This window comes from Arachis ipaensis, chromosome B06 (assembly GCF_000816755.2).
Source record: "Arachis ipaensis cultivar K30076 chromosome B06, Araip1.1, whole genome shotgun sequence".
Classification (NCBI taxonomy): Eukaryota; Viridiplantae; Streptophyta; class Magnoliopsida; order Fabales; family Fabaceae; genus Arachis; species Arachis ipaensis.
Window position 1 is genome coordinate 26,282,586 of NC_029790.2, and position 18,721 is coordinate 26,301,306.

Consider the following 18,721-nt stretch of genomic DNA (forward strand, 5'->3'; position numbering starts at 1 on the left):
ACGAGAAAAGAAGAAAAAAATTTAAAAAGAAAACACAACGAAAAGAAATATAAAAAAGAAACGACAGTAAAAGAAATAAGAAGAAAAAGGGGGTAGGGGAGGGGTGAACGGAAATAAAGAAAAAAAAGAACAATTAAAAATTGAAAGAAAAAAAATCTAATTAAAGTAAAAATTATCTAATCTAAGCAATCAAACAACAAATAGTTGTTAATCACTATCAATCCCCGGCAACGGCGCCAAAAACTTGGTGCCGAATTTATAACCACAAACTAACCGGCAAATGCACCGGGGTCGTACCAAGTAATACCTCAGGTGAGTGAGGGTCGATTCCACGAGGATTGATGGACTAAGCAACAATGGTTGATTAATTTACTTAGTTAGACTAACAGAGAATGATGTTTTAAGAGTTCAAAAGCATAAATAGTAAATTCATAAATTCAGAAAGCAAGCAGTAAATTGAGATGAGAATAATATATGGAGAAACAGTTAAGGCTTCAGAGATATCTATTTTCCGGATTGAATTTTCTTACTAACTATTTTAATCATGTAAGATTCAATTCATGGCAAACTATATATGACTAAGCCCTAATTCCTTAGACCTTCTTAGTCTACTCTAACTTTCATCAACCGCCAATTCCTTGGTCACTTAATTCCAATTAGAGGATGAAGTTCAATTCTAGTTTATATGCCACAAAAATCCTAATTACCCAAATATAAGAGGATTATATGTCACGTATCCCGTTAAGTCCAGGTAATTAGAAATTTAGGAGAATATGTTTTCAAGTTGTTCTTCAAGAAAAGAGCTTGTCCAAGTTATACAAGAACTCAATTAGAAAGAGGGTCATACTTCTGTTCCACCCAAATTCATAAAATAAAGAACAAAAACAATTTTTAAATATAAATCAAGACATGAATTACAATAGAAAAAGCAATAAAATCAATCCATACAAATAGACAGAGCTCCTAACCTTAACAATGGAGGTTTAGCTGCTCATGGTTCAGAGAGAAAAACTAGGATTCTAAAAAATTGTAAATTGCAGAATGAGGTAGAAGAGAAGAGAGAAGAGCCCGAAGGGCTAATTCTTTTCCCTTTTATATCTAATCCTAATTAATGTAAAATATATTTTCTAAAACTAAAATAATATCTTTTCCTAGTTATAAATAAATAAAAATTTAAATCAAAATTAAAGGAATGATTTGCGCGAGCCCTTTAGATGAGGTTGGGGACCACTGGTAGCATTAAGGTCCACGCTGAACTTGGAAATTTCCAAGTTCAGCGTGGAGGAGGCAGTGTTTCCTTTGGCGTTCATTCTTGAGTCCACGCTGAACTTGAGAATTTCCAAGTTCAGCATGGAGGAGGCAGTGGTTCTTTGAGCGAGTTCCTTGAGTCCACGCTGAACTTGGAAATTCTCAAGTTCAGCGTGGATAATGTGTGATTTCTCCTTTGTACGTGGACTCCACGCTGAACTTGAAAAAGCTCAAGTTCAAAGTGGAGGAGGCCAAAAATGCTGAAGAAGTATGCACTATTATAAATCGTTGGAAAGCCCTGGAAATTAGCTTTCTAATGCCGCTGGAATCACATCAATTGGACCTCTATAGCTCAAGTTATTCTTTTTTGAGTGCAAGGAGGTCGGGGTTGACAGCATCACTCTCTTTCTTCCTTTTCTACTACAAAACTCCGTCAAATCCATCCGGATGCTACCTGAAATAAATGGAATTGCACACAAATCAAAGTAGCATCCATAGTGGCTAAAAGATATTTAAATTTTGATTAAACTCAACAATTTGAATGCAAATTTACTAGGAAAAGATAGAAAAGATGCTCACGCATCAATGACCCTTACTTGTGGAAATGGGGGGTACACCAAGTGATTCGTAGATGTGTCCCGGAGTCCGAATTCCAACCTATTCTTGAATCTTGTCATTCATCTGTGTGTTGTGGTCACTTTGGCCTCCAACGGATGGCTAAAAAAGTTATTGTTGTTTAATCCATCAATCCTCGTGGGATCGACCCTTACTCACGTAAGGTATTACTTGGTACGACCCGGTGCACTTGCCGGTTAGTAAGTGTGGTTGTAAAATAACCGCACCAAGTTTTTGATGCAATATATCACTCCTATAAATTTTTTTTTTAAGCTCAGTGAGTAATACATGAGACATCTTTTCACGAATTAAAATTAAAACGCCTAATCTAAACAATCAAACAACTAATAGTTGTTAATCACAGTCAATCCCCGGCAACGGCGCCAAAAACTTGGTGCGGTTACTTTACAACCACACTTACTAACCGGTAAGTGCACCGGGTCGTACCAAGTAATACCTTACGTGAATAAAGGTCGATCCCACGAGGATTGATGGATTAAGCAACAATAGCGTTTGATAGGATTAGTTAGACAAATAGAAAATAGTGTTGAGATGCAATATAAAAGACATTAAACAATATTAAAAATATTAAAGACAGGCAGATAAATAAGGTGGGAATAAAATATGGAGAAGATAGTTAAGGTTTAAGAGTTATCTATTTTTCCGGATTAATTTTTCTTACTAACTATTTTAATCATGTAGGATTTAATTTATGGCAAACTATATGTGACTAGACCCTAATTCCTTAGACTTTTCTAGTCTCTTCTAAAATTCATCAACAGCCAATTCCTTGGTCAATTAATTCCAATTAGAGGGTGATAATCAAATTCCAGTTTATATGCCACAAAAACTCTAATTACCCAAAAATAAAAAGATTATATGTCATGTATCCCGTTAAATCCAAATAATTAAAATTTAGGAGAAAATGTTTTCAAGCTGTTGTTCAAGTAAAGAGCTTTTCCAAGTTTTACAGGAACTCAAATAGAAAGAGGGTCATACTTCCGTTCCACCCAAATTCATAAAATAAAGAGCGAAAATAATTCTTAAATTATAAATCCATACATAAATTAAAATAGAAAAAGCAATAAAATCAATCCATAGAAATAGACAGAGCTCCTAACCTTAACGGTGGAGGTTTAGTTGCTCATAGAAAAGAGAGAAAATTAGGATTGTCAATTATGTTCCCCTGATGGGATCAGGTGGAATGTTCCCAGGACCTCCCTAAAGGAAGAAAAGCTTCCTCCTTTTATAACTAATCATAATAAATTTAAAATCTAATATCTAAAACTAAAAATTAAAATAATATCTTTTCCTAGAATTAAAATTTGAATTTAAATTTGAATTAATTTAAATAATCAAATCTTCAATGGATGGATGGGGACCACTTGAATTGTCCATGCTGCAGCTTCTAATCTGTGTTTTTTGGGCTGGAAACTGGGTCAAAATAGCCCAGAAATCGCCCCCAGCATTTTTCTGCACGTGGCGCATGTGACGCGTCCGCGTCGTCCACGCGTTCGCGTCATTTGTGCAGATTCCAGTCCACGCGATTGCGTCAGGCACGCGATCGTGTTATTGCGATTTCCTCCATTCCGCGCGGTCGCGTGAGCCATGCGTCCGCGTCGGTATTCGCTGGTCATCTCCTTGGCTTCTTCTCTTTCTCTGCAGAAACTCCATCAAATTCCGCCAAATGTTACCTAAAATAAACAGCTTTGTACAAAACTCAAAATAGCATCCATAGTGGCTAAAATATAATTAATTCTTAATTAAATTCAACAATTTAGATGCAAATTCATTAGGAAAAGATAGACAAGATGCTCACGCATCAGCGTGCACGTGGCTGATGCGTATGTGTGGAATGGAGTTCTGCAAGATGACGCGCATGCATGGACGACGCGTACGCATGACAAGGAAAAATGCCAAATGACGCGCACGCATGACTGATGCGTATGCGTGACCTGCGCGATCTGCAAAGTTAACAAAAAACGCTGGGGGCGATTTTGGGCCGCGTTTTGACCCAGTTTTCGGCCTAGAAACACAGAATAAAGCTAGGGAACATGCAGAGACTCAACACACACAGAGATACATTCACATATTCTGATTAGGATAGTTTTTAGGTTTTTAGATCGGAATTTAGAGAGGATTACTTTCCATCTAGGTTCTCTTTTACATTCATAGTTTATTAGTTTTGCTTTTGGATATTGAAGAGTCATTACCTCCATTGAAGACACTATTCTAGTTTGTTTCCTTACTTACTTTTTTATTTATTCCATATTCTTAATTCTTGTTTAGAGTAGTAATTGGATTATTTTCAGGGATTGTTAATGTAAAGGATTACTTTTACTTTTAATTAATTTTAAATCCCCATCTTATTTAATTTATCATGTCTTCTTCTTATATTTTTATGGGCGTTTTGACCCAGTTTTCGACCCAGAAACACAGAATAAAGTTAGGGAACATGCAGAGACTCGACACACATAGAGATACATTCACATATTCTGATTAGGATAGTTTTTAGGTTTTTAGATCGGAATTTAGAGAGGATTACTTTCCCTCTAGGTTCTTTTTTACATTCATAGTTTATTAGTTTTGCTTTTGGATATTGAAGAGTCATTACCTCCGTTGAAGGCACTATTCTAGTTTGTTTCCTTACTTACTCTTTTATTTATTCCATATTCTTAATTCTTGTTTAGAGTAGTAATTGGATTATTTTCATGGATTGTTAATGCAAAGGATTACTTTTACTTTTAATAAATTTTAAATCCCCATCTTATTTAATTTATCATGTCTTCTTCTTATATTTTTATGAGCATTTTATTCATGTCAATGGAGTAGACTCCATACTTGACATGGGAGTTGATTAAAAGGAGACACTTGAGTTGGAAGGCTTAAGTGCTGATTAAACTGAAAGTTGTTGGCTAGTTCTGTATTCACTAACGCTAGACCTTCCCAAGGGAGAGGAGTAGGATTTGCGAATAAGAGTTAGCTCAATCACTTGACTTTTCTTTATTTAGTAAGGGTTAACTAAGTGAAAACAACAACTTTTTTAATACTACACTTAAGAGATCCCAACAAGGATGGAACTTCCAATTAATCATTCCCCCAGTCAAGGCTTTTTATCTAGAATATTAATAATCATTCTTAGTTTTTATTGCTTTAATTTACAATTATTTAATTGCTCATTATCCAAACTCAAACTCTCTTGAAAACTCCTGATTAATAAATTAGCATTATTTCTTGCAACTCGTTGGGAGACGACCTGTGACTCATACTCCCAGTATTTTTATTCTAATTTTTGTGATACCTTTCTAAATTGGTGAGGAGGATTTTAGCTGGTTAAGAGCTATACTTGCAATGTTGTTCTTATATTACAATCTCTTAATTGGCCTAACTTCTGCCACGCACCGACGCGTACGCATCGTTTGATGATCTTGGAACTCATGGTACAAAAACCAGAGAGTTGCGCCAGTACTGTGCGAATTTTATGCGTGGAGCACAATTGCTCCCAATGCATAAGCGTGGGTGACTCGTACGCATCGGTTGCTCTATTCCCCACCCACGAGTGAACGTGGGTGACACGCACGCGTCACATTACCGACGCAACTAAAGTGCAGCACCCTTGTTTTCTTCCTTTCTTAATTCCCTTTCTTCTCTTCCTTCCTCCTCTCTTCTTCCTCCTCCTTACCACCTCTTCTCCACCCACAATTACTGGCGACCTCAACCACTGGCGACCACCACCTCCGGCGGTCCCATATTTTCTCTCTCCTCTCTTCTTCTCCCTTCTCTTCTCGTACTCTCACTTACCCCCAACTTCACCTTCTCCCTCCTTTCAAGGTTTTGCTTCTCTTCTTTCTCTTTTACCTTTTTAAAATTTCCTTCTTTTTAATTGCATCTCATTACTCTATTTCTTTCTTCTTAGTTTCATTTTGATTGTGTTGTTTATATTTCATTTTTGTTTCTTCTCTTTCTTTTTACATTCTTCCATGGGTGTTGAACTTCAATGTATTTTTTGCATTGGTAGGTTATTTTGATATCTCTTGGCTTATTTGTGCTATGTGGTGTTGTTTTGATGATTGGCATTTCGTTTTGGGTTTATTACTTTCTTGAATTTCTCCAACTTGCTTGTTGTTTGGAAGATGCACACCAAGTGTTTGTTAAAAAACACCAATGACATCTTAGTTCAAATTTGATATTATGCTTTCAACTTAGTGCTTCTTTCTCATTACACTTGCTTTTCTTCATGTGCATTGAGCCTATTGTGCTTCATCTTTACCATCTATGTGCTCATTACCTATGACTTACTTCTTTGTAGCATATTGCAAGATTAGTGACTCCATCCTCTTTAACTCTAATTTATTCCATTTGCATGCTTCATTGTCTTGGGGTTAGACTAGGTGAATGGTTTTTTTGTGTTTAGTATCTTTCTTGCATGTGTTTTTATTGATGTTATTGATGCTTGAGCCCATTCTTCTCATGCTTTACACTTGCATGCTTCTCTCACTCTTGCATCTCATGCTAGTGATGTGCTCCATGATTATATTGTTGTCTTGCTTACATGTTGCAGCTGTCATGTCTTCAGGATAATTTGCTCCTTTGTGGCACTATTTCTCACTTGCATGTTGTTATCCAATGTTGTTTCTTTCAGTTTAATGTTTTCTCTTTTTCCTTCGTTTTTCAGGATGGCCATCAAAAAGGGCAAGGAAAAGGCTTCGAAAAATCTGCCCAAAAAGAGGGCACCTCAAAGAACAACTACCAAGGCGCACCCTACACCAAAAGTTAAGCCTCCCTCCAAGAGGGTGAAAAGGGTCATTTATATTGATGAGGAAGAGAAGGGCAACCCTGCGAAGGACTCCGCAAGGTTCGCCAATCGCTTTTGTGAGCTCATGTTCCCTATTTTGGTTGAAAGGAATTACCATTTTGAACATCTCCTCGTTCCTCCGGAGCACCTTGTTTAGTTTGTGGTACCCCGCATTGAGCGGTGGCAGTGGAAATTTCTCAATCGAAAACCGCAGGAAGCTAACCTTTCTTGGTGGTGGAGTTCTACTCCAACTATCACTCACCTTCTCTTCAATCGATTTTTGTGCGCCGGAAGTAAGTCCCCATATCGGAGGAAGCCATTCAGCAGATACTTAAAGTTTTGTCAGTGCCAGATGGGATGGTTGGTTACCAAGAAGCCCTACTACAGCGCTGCATACCCGGTTATGATTGGGGTTTTGTCCTTAGGGTCATTGCCCAACCGGGAGAACATTAGACCCAAGGGAGAGCCAAGGCTCGGCCTAAGTACATTTCGGCACAAGTGCTTACTGTGGAGGCTAGAGTGTGGGCCCAAATCATGTCTCACTACGTACTTCTGAGCACTCATGAGTCCTCAATCACAGCGGACTTGGCCCTTCTTGTTTGGTGCATCCTCACTGATAGGCCTATCAACATTCCTTACCTTATCTGACAAGCAATGGGCTGCGTTCATACTAAGGGTAACCTCCCATTTCCCGCCTTGGTAACGGATTTGATTGCTGCCGCCGGAGTTCCCCACGAGGCTAAGGACGTGAAGGCAATAATTCCAGCGAAGGACGCCATCGTCCCGAGTGGAAAGTATCTTAAGCCTCTTGCGGGAACCGCAAGCCTCGATATGGCTATTCCTTCCGACATCCCAACCACCTCATTGGCACCACAGAAGTCATCCTACCAATTGTTTGTTAAGCTCACTCAAAAGGTAGACCGGAATGAGCGGCGGAACAAACGCCGCTATGCCTACTTGAAGAAGCTCTTGGGTTGTGCTAACCCACCTATGGAGGAGCCGGACACTTCAGAATCCACTTTAGACCAAAGTGAAGTGAGCACTCAAGAGATGGATAGTAGAAGTGCCGACCCCAATCCCACCTTGTGCATTACCGATAGCACGGAGGACCGTGTAAATTTCTAAGTGTGGGGTGGTCATTTACCGACTTGCGTAGGTAACAACCCTTCTTTTCAACACCCAAATCTTAATTTTCTTTTGTCAATTAGGATAATTTGCATTGCATGGCTAGTTTATTTTTTCATGTAAACACTTTCTGCATGGTAGTTGTTTGTAAATATATCTAGAGTATGCTTGTTAAGTGATTGGGTATGCATGAACTAGATGAATTACTTTTTCCATCCAATCACTTCTTGTTAGGACTACTTGGTTAGGGTGGTTTCTTTTCTAAGAAACTGTTTTTAGGGCACCCTAGCAATTTGAAAAAAAAAATATGTTGAACTTGCTTGAAGGAATCAATTCTGGAAAAGTTTTTTGAGCTAAGAACACACAAGCATGTGAGTTTTGAGCCCAATTGCGTGGTTACATCATATAACCACTTATTTCCATTCTTGTGTGCATTATTCTCTTTTTATGATTGCAATTCTTGATTTGTTTGATTCTCTATGTCCATTATTTTGTGTATGAACGCATTTATATGATTGAGGCCATTATTTCAATAGCTCACTTACCCAAATACCCTTACCCTTTATCTACCATTGTTCACCAATTTTGAGCCTACGTTAAACCCCTTTGTTCTTTAATTTAGCACATCACTACCCCTAAGTAAAAAACAATAAATGTCCTCTAATTTGGATATTTTTTATTAGCTTAGGCTAGTGAGGGTGTGTGTCATTTAAGCGGGAGGGAAGCTTGGAAACATCGGTAGAGGTAAAAGTGTGTTTTTATATTTTTATTGAAAATATTGGGAATTGGGAACACACTCATGTATTGAATGTTTGAACCATATACATTGGCACCGTTGTATGTAATTCATCAAAAGAAAAGAGAAAAATAAAAGGAAAAAAATATATATGTAGAAAAAGAAATAGAAAAATAAAAGAAAAAAATATATGGAAAAAGAAAGTAATAAAAAGGGGACAAAATGCCCCAAGGCGAATGCAATAATAACCAATGCATATGGGTTGTGAATTGAAAAAGAATGTATGAGTGTGTGAAAAGTGAATAAATGGGTAGCTAGGTTGTGTATTAGAATTGTATAGGTTGTTATTTGTGTTAGGTGAGAGCTTCGGTTAATCAAGGATTCAAATTTCAAGCTCACTTGGCCATATATGCATCCTTACCTTTACCCTAGCCCCATTACAACCTAAAGATAAGCCCTCATAATGAATGTATGCATGCACCGAATAACTATTAATTGTTAGATGAAAAACAAATCTTGGAAAGCATAATTAGAAGAGAATTGAGCGAATCAACCCTATACACTTGAGCGAATAGAGCGGATACACTTCCGGTGAGGGTTCAATGCTCAACTCCTTGTTCCCGGCTTTCACAAGCTTTCTTCTTGAAAGTTGCTTACACTTCATTTTGATATTTGAATTGGTAGAGTTCACGAATTATCATATTACCTTAGCCCTACTCGTTCATGTATGTTCTTGGAAGTTGATTCACTTTTGACTAAGTAGAAAGAAGCATTTGCATTAGTTGCATCCATGTAGGTAAATTGCATTTCATAAACCTCATTCTCCTATGTTCTTTGGCCTTTTAATTTTTAGCATGAGGACATGCTTGGTTTAAGTGTGGGGAGGTTTGATAAACCCCAATTTTGTGGTTTATCTTGTGTAGAATTTGGGGGGTTTTATCAATATTTTTCACACTTATTCATATAAATTGCATGGTTTTGTGTTTCCCTCCTAATTTTCCTTCATGGTTTAAAACATGCTTCTTTAACCCTAAAAACGCCAATTTTTAATACTCTTCTATTACCATTCGATGCCGTGATGTGTTTATTAAGTGGATTCAGGATCTATAGGGCAAGAATGGCCTAGAAGATGGAAAGGAAGCATGCACAAGTGGAAGGGACATGAAGAATGAAGGAGTAGACGGCAACCTAAGTTGGTCATCCGTTTCAAGAATACCATACTCAAGTGGGACAGTAAAGCTAATAGAGATAAGTTTTACCCACTCAAATGAAGGAGTAGACGGCAATCTAGGTAGAGAGGTCTCCAACGATCTTGACAAAGCATATTCAACCCCCGTCCATCCTTTCCGAAGGACTTCCACTTCCACATCATTCTCAAACTCAATCAGAGAAGGTTCTTCATACTCAAGGAGTTCATTTGCGGATGTAGATTCATCACTAGGAAGACTTGATTCATGATCATCATCACCAAAGGAACTTGCCTCTTGATCTATTCCATCAAATTCTTCATAGGGAATATGCCTTGGAAGTTGTGCACCTTCTTCCTTAACCTCTTTTTCCAGTCCAATGGAGGGGGACTCAATTGTAGATAGAAATTCATCAATTATTGAATTCATCTCTTGATCAGCCTCTTCAAAGTCTTCAACCATGATATGCATTGGAGGTTGTACACCCTCGTCATCATCAAATTCAAACTTCTTGGAAGGAGGCTTTATGACTTGAGGTTTCCATGGACTCTCAACATCTCCTAAGTCTTTAACCACTTCTTTCTCTTCAACAATTATGGCTTCCTCCAATCGTTCTAGTACAAAATCACATTCCTCATTTTCCACCGGAGCTTCTAATCTCTCGTTCATACTACACTCCTCATGAGATTCTCCACATGTGTCCATGGGGGTACTTTGAGTGTCAAAGCGTAGGATCACTAAATTATTTACTACCTCGGTCAAGGTAGCTACGAACTCTAGTGTCGTCCGTTGCATCTCTCTTTACCCTTGAAGAAAAACACCAAGGGTGTCATCCATTGGAGAGTGGAGTGGATATGAGGGTTCGTTACTTGGGAGGAAGGATTCATGATAGGAAGGTGGTTCATCTTGATAAGGGTATGGTGATGGTGTATATTGAGGTGGTATATGTGAGAATGGTGGTTCTTGGGAGTAATTGGGTTGGAATTGTGGTGGTTCTATGCATGGTTCATATGGCTCATAAGGTGGTTGGTATGGTGGATATAGGTTAGGGTCATATGGAAGTGTTTGATTGTAGGGGGCTTGTGAGTATGGTGGTTCAAGACTATATTGAAAAGGGGGTTCATAGGTATATGGTGGTGGTTGTTGGTAGTCACAAGGAGGTCCACCATATCTATTGTCTTGGTATGCATCTTGGAATGACTCTTGCTCATAATAAGTTAGAGGGGGTTGTTGCCAAGAAGGTTGTCCATAAGCTTGAGGCTCCTCCTACCTTTGATTGTCCTATCCTTGATGCATGTTCTCATTGTAGCTTCCATTCCCTACAACATAATTTAAACCAAACTCATAGCCAAAGGGGTGAGAATTCAGAGTAACAAGAGAAAATAAAAACAAAAACTAATAAGAAATAATGAAAATAAACTCCTAAAACTAGAAACAACTAACAAAGAAACGAAAAGGCAAACATATTCACAATATTCACAATAACCAATAATAAGGCACACATTTGCAATTCCCCAGCAACAGCGCCAAAACTTGATGGAGAAAAATTGTCGGTAAAGAATTTCACAAAAAATGTCGCGTTGCAAGTATAATTCTAAACCAACAAATTATCCTCGGTCAATGTTTAAATTGTTTGTCACTTAAGCAAACCCAATAAAATTAACCGAAGTATTTAAACCTCGGGTCGTCTCTCAAGGAATTGCAGGGAAGTGTATTATTGGTTATGGGAAAGTATATTTGTGGGGGTTTTTGAAATAAGGAACAAGAAAGTAAAATGATGAGAAAATAAACTAATAACTAAGTTCTATCCTCATTACCATCGTCAATTGTGACAGTAAATGTGAATTGCCTTCACTTAGTTAACCTCTAACCAATGGAGGAAGGTCAAGTGCATATAATCAACTTGAATTCACAAATCCTAGTCAACTCATAGTGAGAGACTAGCTTTGGTGAAGTTCAAGCTAACCGGAAATCTTCAATCACCAATCAACAAAAGACTTTTGATAACTCAAGAGTCTCTAATTAATCAATCCAAGTCAAGAACATAAAAATCTAACTTAAAATCCAACCAAGCATTTTATCAAACACTTGGAAGGCATAAAATAAAAAACATAGAAAACTAACAAGACATAGCAAAATCTAAGACTAACAATTGCAAGAGGAAACAATAACAACAAATTAAAGAAAGCAATCATAAACATAGAAACATAAATTGCATTAATATGGATTAAAGGAAACAAGAAGAATTCATAAACTAAATTGGCAACATAAAGAAATCAACGAGAGAAATAGATAAACTAAAGTACTAGAACAAATAAAAGTAGAAGAGAAACTAAATTAAAGTAAGGTAGAAATCTGAATTTGAAAAGGAGCGAGACAAAAACCCCTAAAACCTAGAGAGACGAGAGAGCCTCTCTCTCTAGAAACCTACATCTAAAATCTAAAATTGTGTAAATGAAAGCTAGTCTCCCTTCCAGCTCCACTCTGCAGCTTCTAATCTGTATTTTTGGCCCTGAAACTGGGTCAGAAGCAGCCCAGAAATCGCCCCCGGCGAATTCTGTTAATTGCAGCACGTGACGCTCGTCACGTGTACACGTCAGCCATGCGTACACGTCGCTAGACTTTTCACTGGCCACGCATAGGCGTCAGCCACGCGTGTGCTTCGTATGTCTGTAGCACTGGTCCCGCGTACGCGTCGCCCATGCGTGCGCGTCGCTACCAGATTCTGAAATCTTTAATTTCTTGTGTTCCTTCCACTTTTGCATGCTTCTTTTTCATCTTGTAAGCCATTTCTGCCCTATAAACCCTGAAAACACTTAACAAACATATCACGACATCGAATGGTAATAAGAAAAGATTAAAATTAGCAAATTTAAGGCCAAAGAAGCATGTGTTCAATCATAGCACAAAAATATAAAACATGCAAATTATATGAATAAGTGTGAAAATAATGGATAAAATCCACCCAATTTAATAAAAAATAAACCATAAAATAGTGGTTTATCAACGCATGGCTCGCAGAATTCAAATGACGCGCACGCGTGGCTGACACGCACGCGTGACGCCCAACACGTGACCTCATTAATGAAATCTTGGCTGGCGATTTTTGAGAGGCTCCAGGCCCAAATCCAACTTGATTCTGCATGGAAAAGACCCAAGGAACCAAGGGGGAAGGGGGGACTCAATCATTCACACAATACACACAATTAGTAGGTAGATTAGGACTTATGAGTTGAAATTGACCAAGCCATTTGACATACTTCACTTGTAGAAGTAGACTTAATGGACTTGGTTCCTCATAATTGTCAAGATATGGTTATTAGACAAGGATGGTGACCCCAATTCCTATGCCTAGCCAAGAGTTCCTTTTTGTAATTCATATTTGAAACCCAAAAAATCTCAATTGCTTGATTCTTGTTATAGTTAATTTAGTTGTTCACTTAGTCTTAGAATAGAAGTAGCTTTATATGTTATCTTGTTAGATTGCATTTACTTACATCTTGCTTCAATTGCTTTAATTTAGTTTCTTGCACTTTAAGATTTCTTGCATGTTAAGTTTAGTAGTTTAAATTCTTGTTTATGACTCCCAACCCCGAAATTCTAACCAATATTGATGCACATGTTTGTCCATTCTCTTGAGGACGACCCGAGACCAATACTCTCGGTTACTTTTTATTGGGGTTGACTTTGTGACAACCATATCAAAATTTGATTGAGAGGGTTACACGTCGGTCTAGGACTATACTATAACAATTCTTTTCTATTGATGAAATTCTAGATCGACAATAATCTTCCCATCAGTTATCGTTTCTCAGTATTTGGTGCCTTTATATCGCGTCCTTAATGTTTGGATTTGACGTTTTCGTGGCTTGTTGATGCTGCCGTTATCGTTATCTCGTAATGTCGGATTATCATTTAATTGGCATTCCATTGTGTTATTATTTGTATAGATCAAAATCATTATAGAAAAAATTGCGTTTTTCATGCAATTTTATTTTTTGATAGGTAGTCCAATTTTGTAGTTTGTGCCAACGAAATTAAAAAAAAAATCACTTTTGTGCTACTAACTACGAAATTAGAAACAACTTTTTTCTACCTCAATTTCATATTCTTTCTCAATGAAATTAAGAAATAACATGTTTTACACAAGGTTTTGAAAATCGAACCGATCATCGAACCATTTTGACTATTAGTTTATTGGTTCGACCAGTTCAACTGTAATTTAACCGAAATAATCATTTTATAATAAAATAATAGATAAAATAAAAATAAACATATTAAAACATAATTATAATTTACTTTTATATCAACAAAATGTTATTGATAACTAAATCCATTGTTTGCATTCTCTTACAAATTATATAACTTGGTTTATTGAACAAACAAGAAAAACTCAATTCGAAACATATGTACAAAATAATTCAAGGATAGGATAATGCTAATACAAACTGGAATTCTTACACTAAAAGGCCTCTTCAAACATTTACGAGGTGAAGAGTTATTTAGCTTGACCAAACTTGAATGTAGTTAAACCTATCATCTGACTTACGAATAAAATTAAATTATACATTAAAATGATATATTAGTACTATATGTGAATTACTATATTAACCTCTATAAAGATAACAAAGCTTTATTATTGAGTATCTAATCCTAGCAAATCTCTTCTCTAAGAACCATTAAGTATGCATATGTTGATAACCAGCTCTTAAACAACTGTGCTTTATACTAACAAAAAAGTTTTGGCTTCTTGTAGAAGAACAAATGAAACCATCTAAAAGAAAAGACACCAGAGAATCCCATAATTACTGATCAGTTAGTTAATCACTACTTATTAATCAAGTTACTATTGTTATTGTACAGGCCACAGGGAATACAAATCATAATATGACAAATATAAAAAAACAAAATAAAAGTATCTAAGTACAAGAACTAACAAAAAAAAATAACAAGACCCAATATTTTGAGCAACCAAATGGAAATACTTACATGCCTAAGGTAAGTCATTTGCTTACTTTGACCAACAAAAACTAGAAGATAAAATGAAAAAGGAACAAAAGAAAAATAATGTTCACAATTTGTTATTAGTGTTAGAAATGCTCCTATGAGTCTGCGTATATATCAAAATCTTGCTTCTGCAATTCTCCCTAACCCAACATACCTTTATTAACACCCTAAAGTTAGAATCTTACTAGGAATTTTGTTATTCAAAGCAGTCAAAAATTGTCCATGGCCATTGCATATATGCAGTTGAGGCATCTTTATCACATCTTTAACAGATTTCAATTTTGAACAATTATTTAACCCAGTAAGTCAGTAACAACAACAAGGTTAACTAACAACAATTATTATTACAAAAAAAAATAATACGTAGGGCTAGAAGCTAGAACAAAGCAGAGCTGGCAGAGACAGTGGCTGGCAAGACAGTGGCTGACGCGGTGGTACAGAGCTGGTGCCAGCGGGAAGTGGCTGCGCAACAGAGGCAGCAGGCAAGACTGATGACGACGGTTTCAGTTTTCGAAGCTCAAATGGTAGTGGCTGGATGTTGTCTAGATAGAAGTTGCGCCGGTGGCTTCGAAGGTCGAAGTTGCAACGGCGATGGTGGGTGGATAGAAGTTACACCAATGGGTGGACGGAAGTTACGCCGGTGGCTTTGATGACGATGAGACAAAGGGGAACCGGAAAAAAGGGCAGTGCTGCTTCGCGTTCTGCTTCTGCCCGTTGTGGAATTGGAAAATAGAGGAGTAATGGTTAAGGAAGTTTGGGTTGGAAAAGGAAAACGTGGCCGTTTTTGGAAATTTTTCAAAAATCGACCGGGTCACAGTTCGATTTGACCAACTAATTTCTGGCCGATTCGACAGTCCAATGCCAGTTTCCCAATTTTCTGATTTTGGCTTCTATTCGAATCGTATTTGATAACGGTTCACAGTTTGAACCGGTTTTCAACGGTTACGAAATTGAAGAATAATATTGACATAGCAGTAGCCTTGAAATAGAGCAATGCAACAGAAAAAAAAACAAAACAAAACAAAACAAAAAACTTTTGCATCAACGGAAAATTAACAATATAAAAATGAGTTTTAAGTATGACTATCGGATGTCTGCCGCCTTGTGTAACTAATTTGCCTACAAAACCACATCCACATTTAGGTGCCGGTTCAACCAAGGTCGTGTCACTGGGGAGTGGGGATCTTTGTGGCCTCCCCTTTATACATTAGCTACATTAGGGCATTAGGCTTCTCTCGTTGTCTATAGTCTATACTATTCACCATACCCCAAAAGTTTGTTTTGGTTACATATATGATATATCTATTTCAAAATCATTCCATAAAAATATTCTTCCTCAATTTTACTGGTAGTGGTTGCAACCACCCAGATAAAACACGTTATTCTTCAATTTCACTAGCAATGGAGTTAAATTGAGGTATAAAAAAATCATTTCAAAAATTTTGCATCTAGGAATTAAAAAATAGATTTTGCCGGCATAATGTGTAAAATTGGTCTGCCAACTAGTGTAAAATTAAGAGATAATATACACAAATATCATTCTTTGTACAATGATTTAAAATGAAATATAATTTTTTTATTTAAATAAAAAGAGCCGTAATGAAATCTAATAATAAATGCTAGTTCATTAAAAGGACTAGTATTTATGTATTTTCAAAATAAACTTGTATAGATAGCAACTACCAACTAATGTGCATTTGGGTGAGAACTGAGAAGCGAGTAGTATAGTTAAGTATGGCCACCCATAGGGAAAGGGAATCCAGTACCCTGGGTTAGAGGGAGCTATATACACCATTAACGAATGGGGGGTGGGTCATGCTGATTCATCTCCCTCCCTATAATCTAGATTTCAAATGCCACTTGGTGTCATTTCAATTCGTTTTATTTTTCTGTCTCCATCTTTCTTATTTTAACACTTACATGATTTCATTGTCTTTGATATAATATATATCGTTATCATTACATTAGAAGAAGATATGTTAGCTTCTTAATAGTAAATAGTGCACACCCAACAATTCAAACAATAGCAACACCACTATTTTGGATGATTAACATTCCACATGAATAACGTTCTCATGGTCCAAAATTAAACATGTACTTAGTTAGTTAGTTCTGCACAGCTCCACAGTATAAGAAAGCTTTAATGCAACGGACGAAGAAAAATATTAGAGGCAAACACTTGTTCCGACAAAGAAAAGTAACTGATCATTCCTGCCATCAATATTTCTTTTTTTTCTCAAAGTATTTTCCAGTCACAGAGATTAATCTGTCACAAATAGAAATATTTTTTAAAGATTTGTTATGGCCAATAACAAACTGTTATGTTATCAGATAAAATTCGAATACTCAACACTTATTAAAGCAGGTAAATAAATTAACTACTTGACAACCCCAAATTGATTCATGCTTTTCCCTCTTGAGGCATAAGTCCTATTAGTTATTCCCCACTAACTTTGTTCTATTAACAAACATAGTACAATTGGAAGAAAGATAGCAGAAGTAAGGGTTATGGCGCTATCAAATCTCCGAGAATAATTTGAAAACAAAAATAAATAATAAATAGTTACTATAAATTTTTTATGTGTGGTTTCTAAATTTTATATGTACTTTTTTGGGTGTGCCAATTTTTATTATCCATTGCTAATGAATTTTTTTTTAGGAATGTTAAGCCCAGCAACTTTTGTAATTTATAGTCATCAAATAGCCATCAGTTATGGTTTTAATGGTGTGAGATTGGTATGAAATTTCATCTAATAGCTCATTTTTTTTTTCTGGTTACATGCTGGCCACAATTTAACAAAGTTGCTGCCCCTAGACTTTTCTTTTTTTTTTACTCCCCAACAAAATCGGAACATTGCGTTCTCTTGCTCTCGAATATTATTGTTCGGTTTAAAATAAAATATAGTATATGACAAAAAAACCTATAACTTAGTAATATGGCATGACATTTATTACTTGTATTAGCTAGCAAAATCGAAATAGTGTCCCTTTCTAATGCCTTATTGTCATTACTCATTTCTTATTTGTCAAACCATACTTCACACATATGCCTTTATTAACTCCTCATCAAATACTTCACAAGCTACCAATTCAATTCACAATCTCAAATTTTTGTACTTCAAATTATATACTCCCTCTCATTATTAGTTAATATTATCATGTCAAAGATTATAAACACAATTAGTAGCACAAGGGCAGAGGTGTGGCAAGCACGCTTAGGATCAGCCCTAAGGACCACTCTAGCCTGCACCATAGTAGGTTGCACCTCCCTCTACGGCCCCGAACCCCTCCGGCACTATCTCGAGTTCCCGGCCTTCTCGTATGTTACCACAATCCTCATAGTCTCGGACGCAACACTCGGTGACACCCTAAGAGGTTGTTGCCACGTCCTCTTTGCCACTGTCCAGGTCATGATCGTTTCTCTTCTTAGCCTTCATGTGATAGGACCTACCAACTTCTCTAACCACACGGCCGCGATGATGGTCGCGGCCGGTTCATTTTTAGTGGCGCTTCCTGGATCGTTGGAGTTGGTGGCTAAGCGGATTGCATTCGGGCAATTAGTGATTGTTCATGTAAGCGCCGCGATAAATAGCGCGGCGGAAGCAGGGGTGACGGTTTACCCAATTCATGCCGCATCCTCCACAGCCCTTGGAGTTGTGGCTTCAATCCTTGCCATGTTGGTACCATATCCTCGCCTCGCCTATTATGAGGTAACCTAGCTTGTAGCAATATATATACATACATCTATGCTAATTATGCATTAATTCATGCTTAGACATATTGAATTTGGAATTAGAAGAATAATCCTTATGAAATCTTGTTAGGGAAACTTTTTTACGTGTATCATCGGGAAAAATAGTAATTCTTTTTGCGATTATATTACGTGTACACTAAAATCAGCTACTAAATCATTTATCAGTATAAAATATATTATCAGTATAAAATATATGTAAAAATATAAATACATATTAAAAATAAATTAAATCACATATATATTTATAGACAAAT

The 18,721-nt window shown here is 36.8% G+C and overlaps 1 protein-coding gene across 1 annotated transcript in view; it reads left to right on the forward strand.

Annotated features, from left to right (window-relative positions):
- The window catches only part of LOC107648114, an 8,001-nt gene continuing 7,077 nt past the window's right edge, over positions 17,798–18,721 (forward strand). The window contains exon 1 of the mRNA XM_016352113.2: positions 17,798–18,423. Within this exon, the coding sequence (XP_016207599.1) occupies positions 17,872–18,423 (552 nt within the window). The 5' untranslated portion in view covers positions 17,798–17,871. The remainder of the gene's footprint in view (positions 18,424–18,721) is intronic.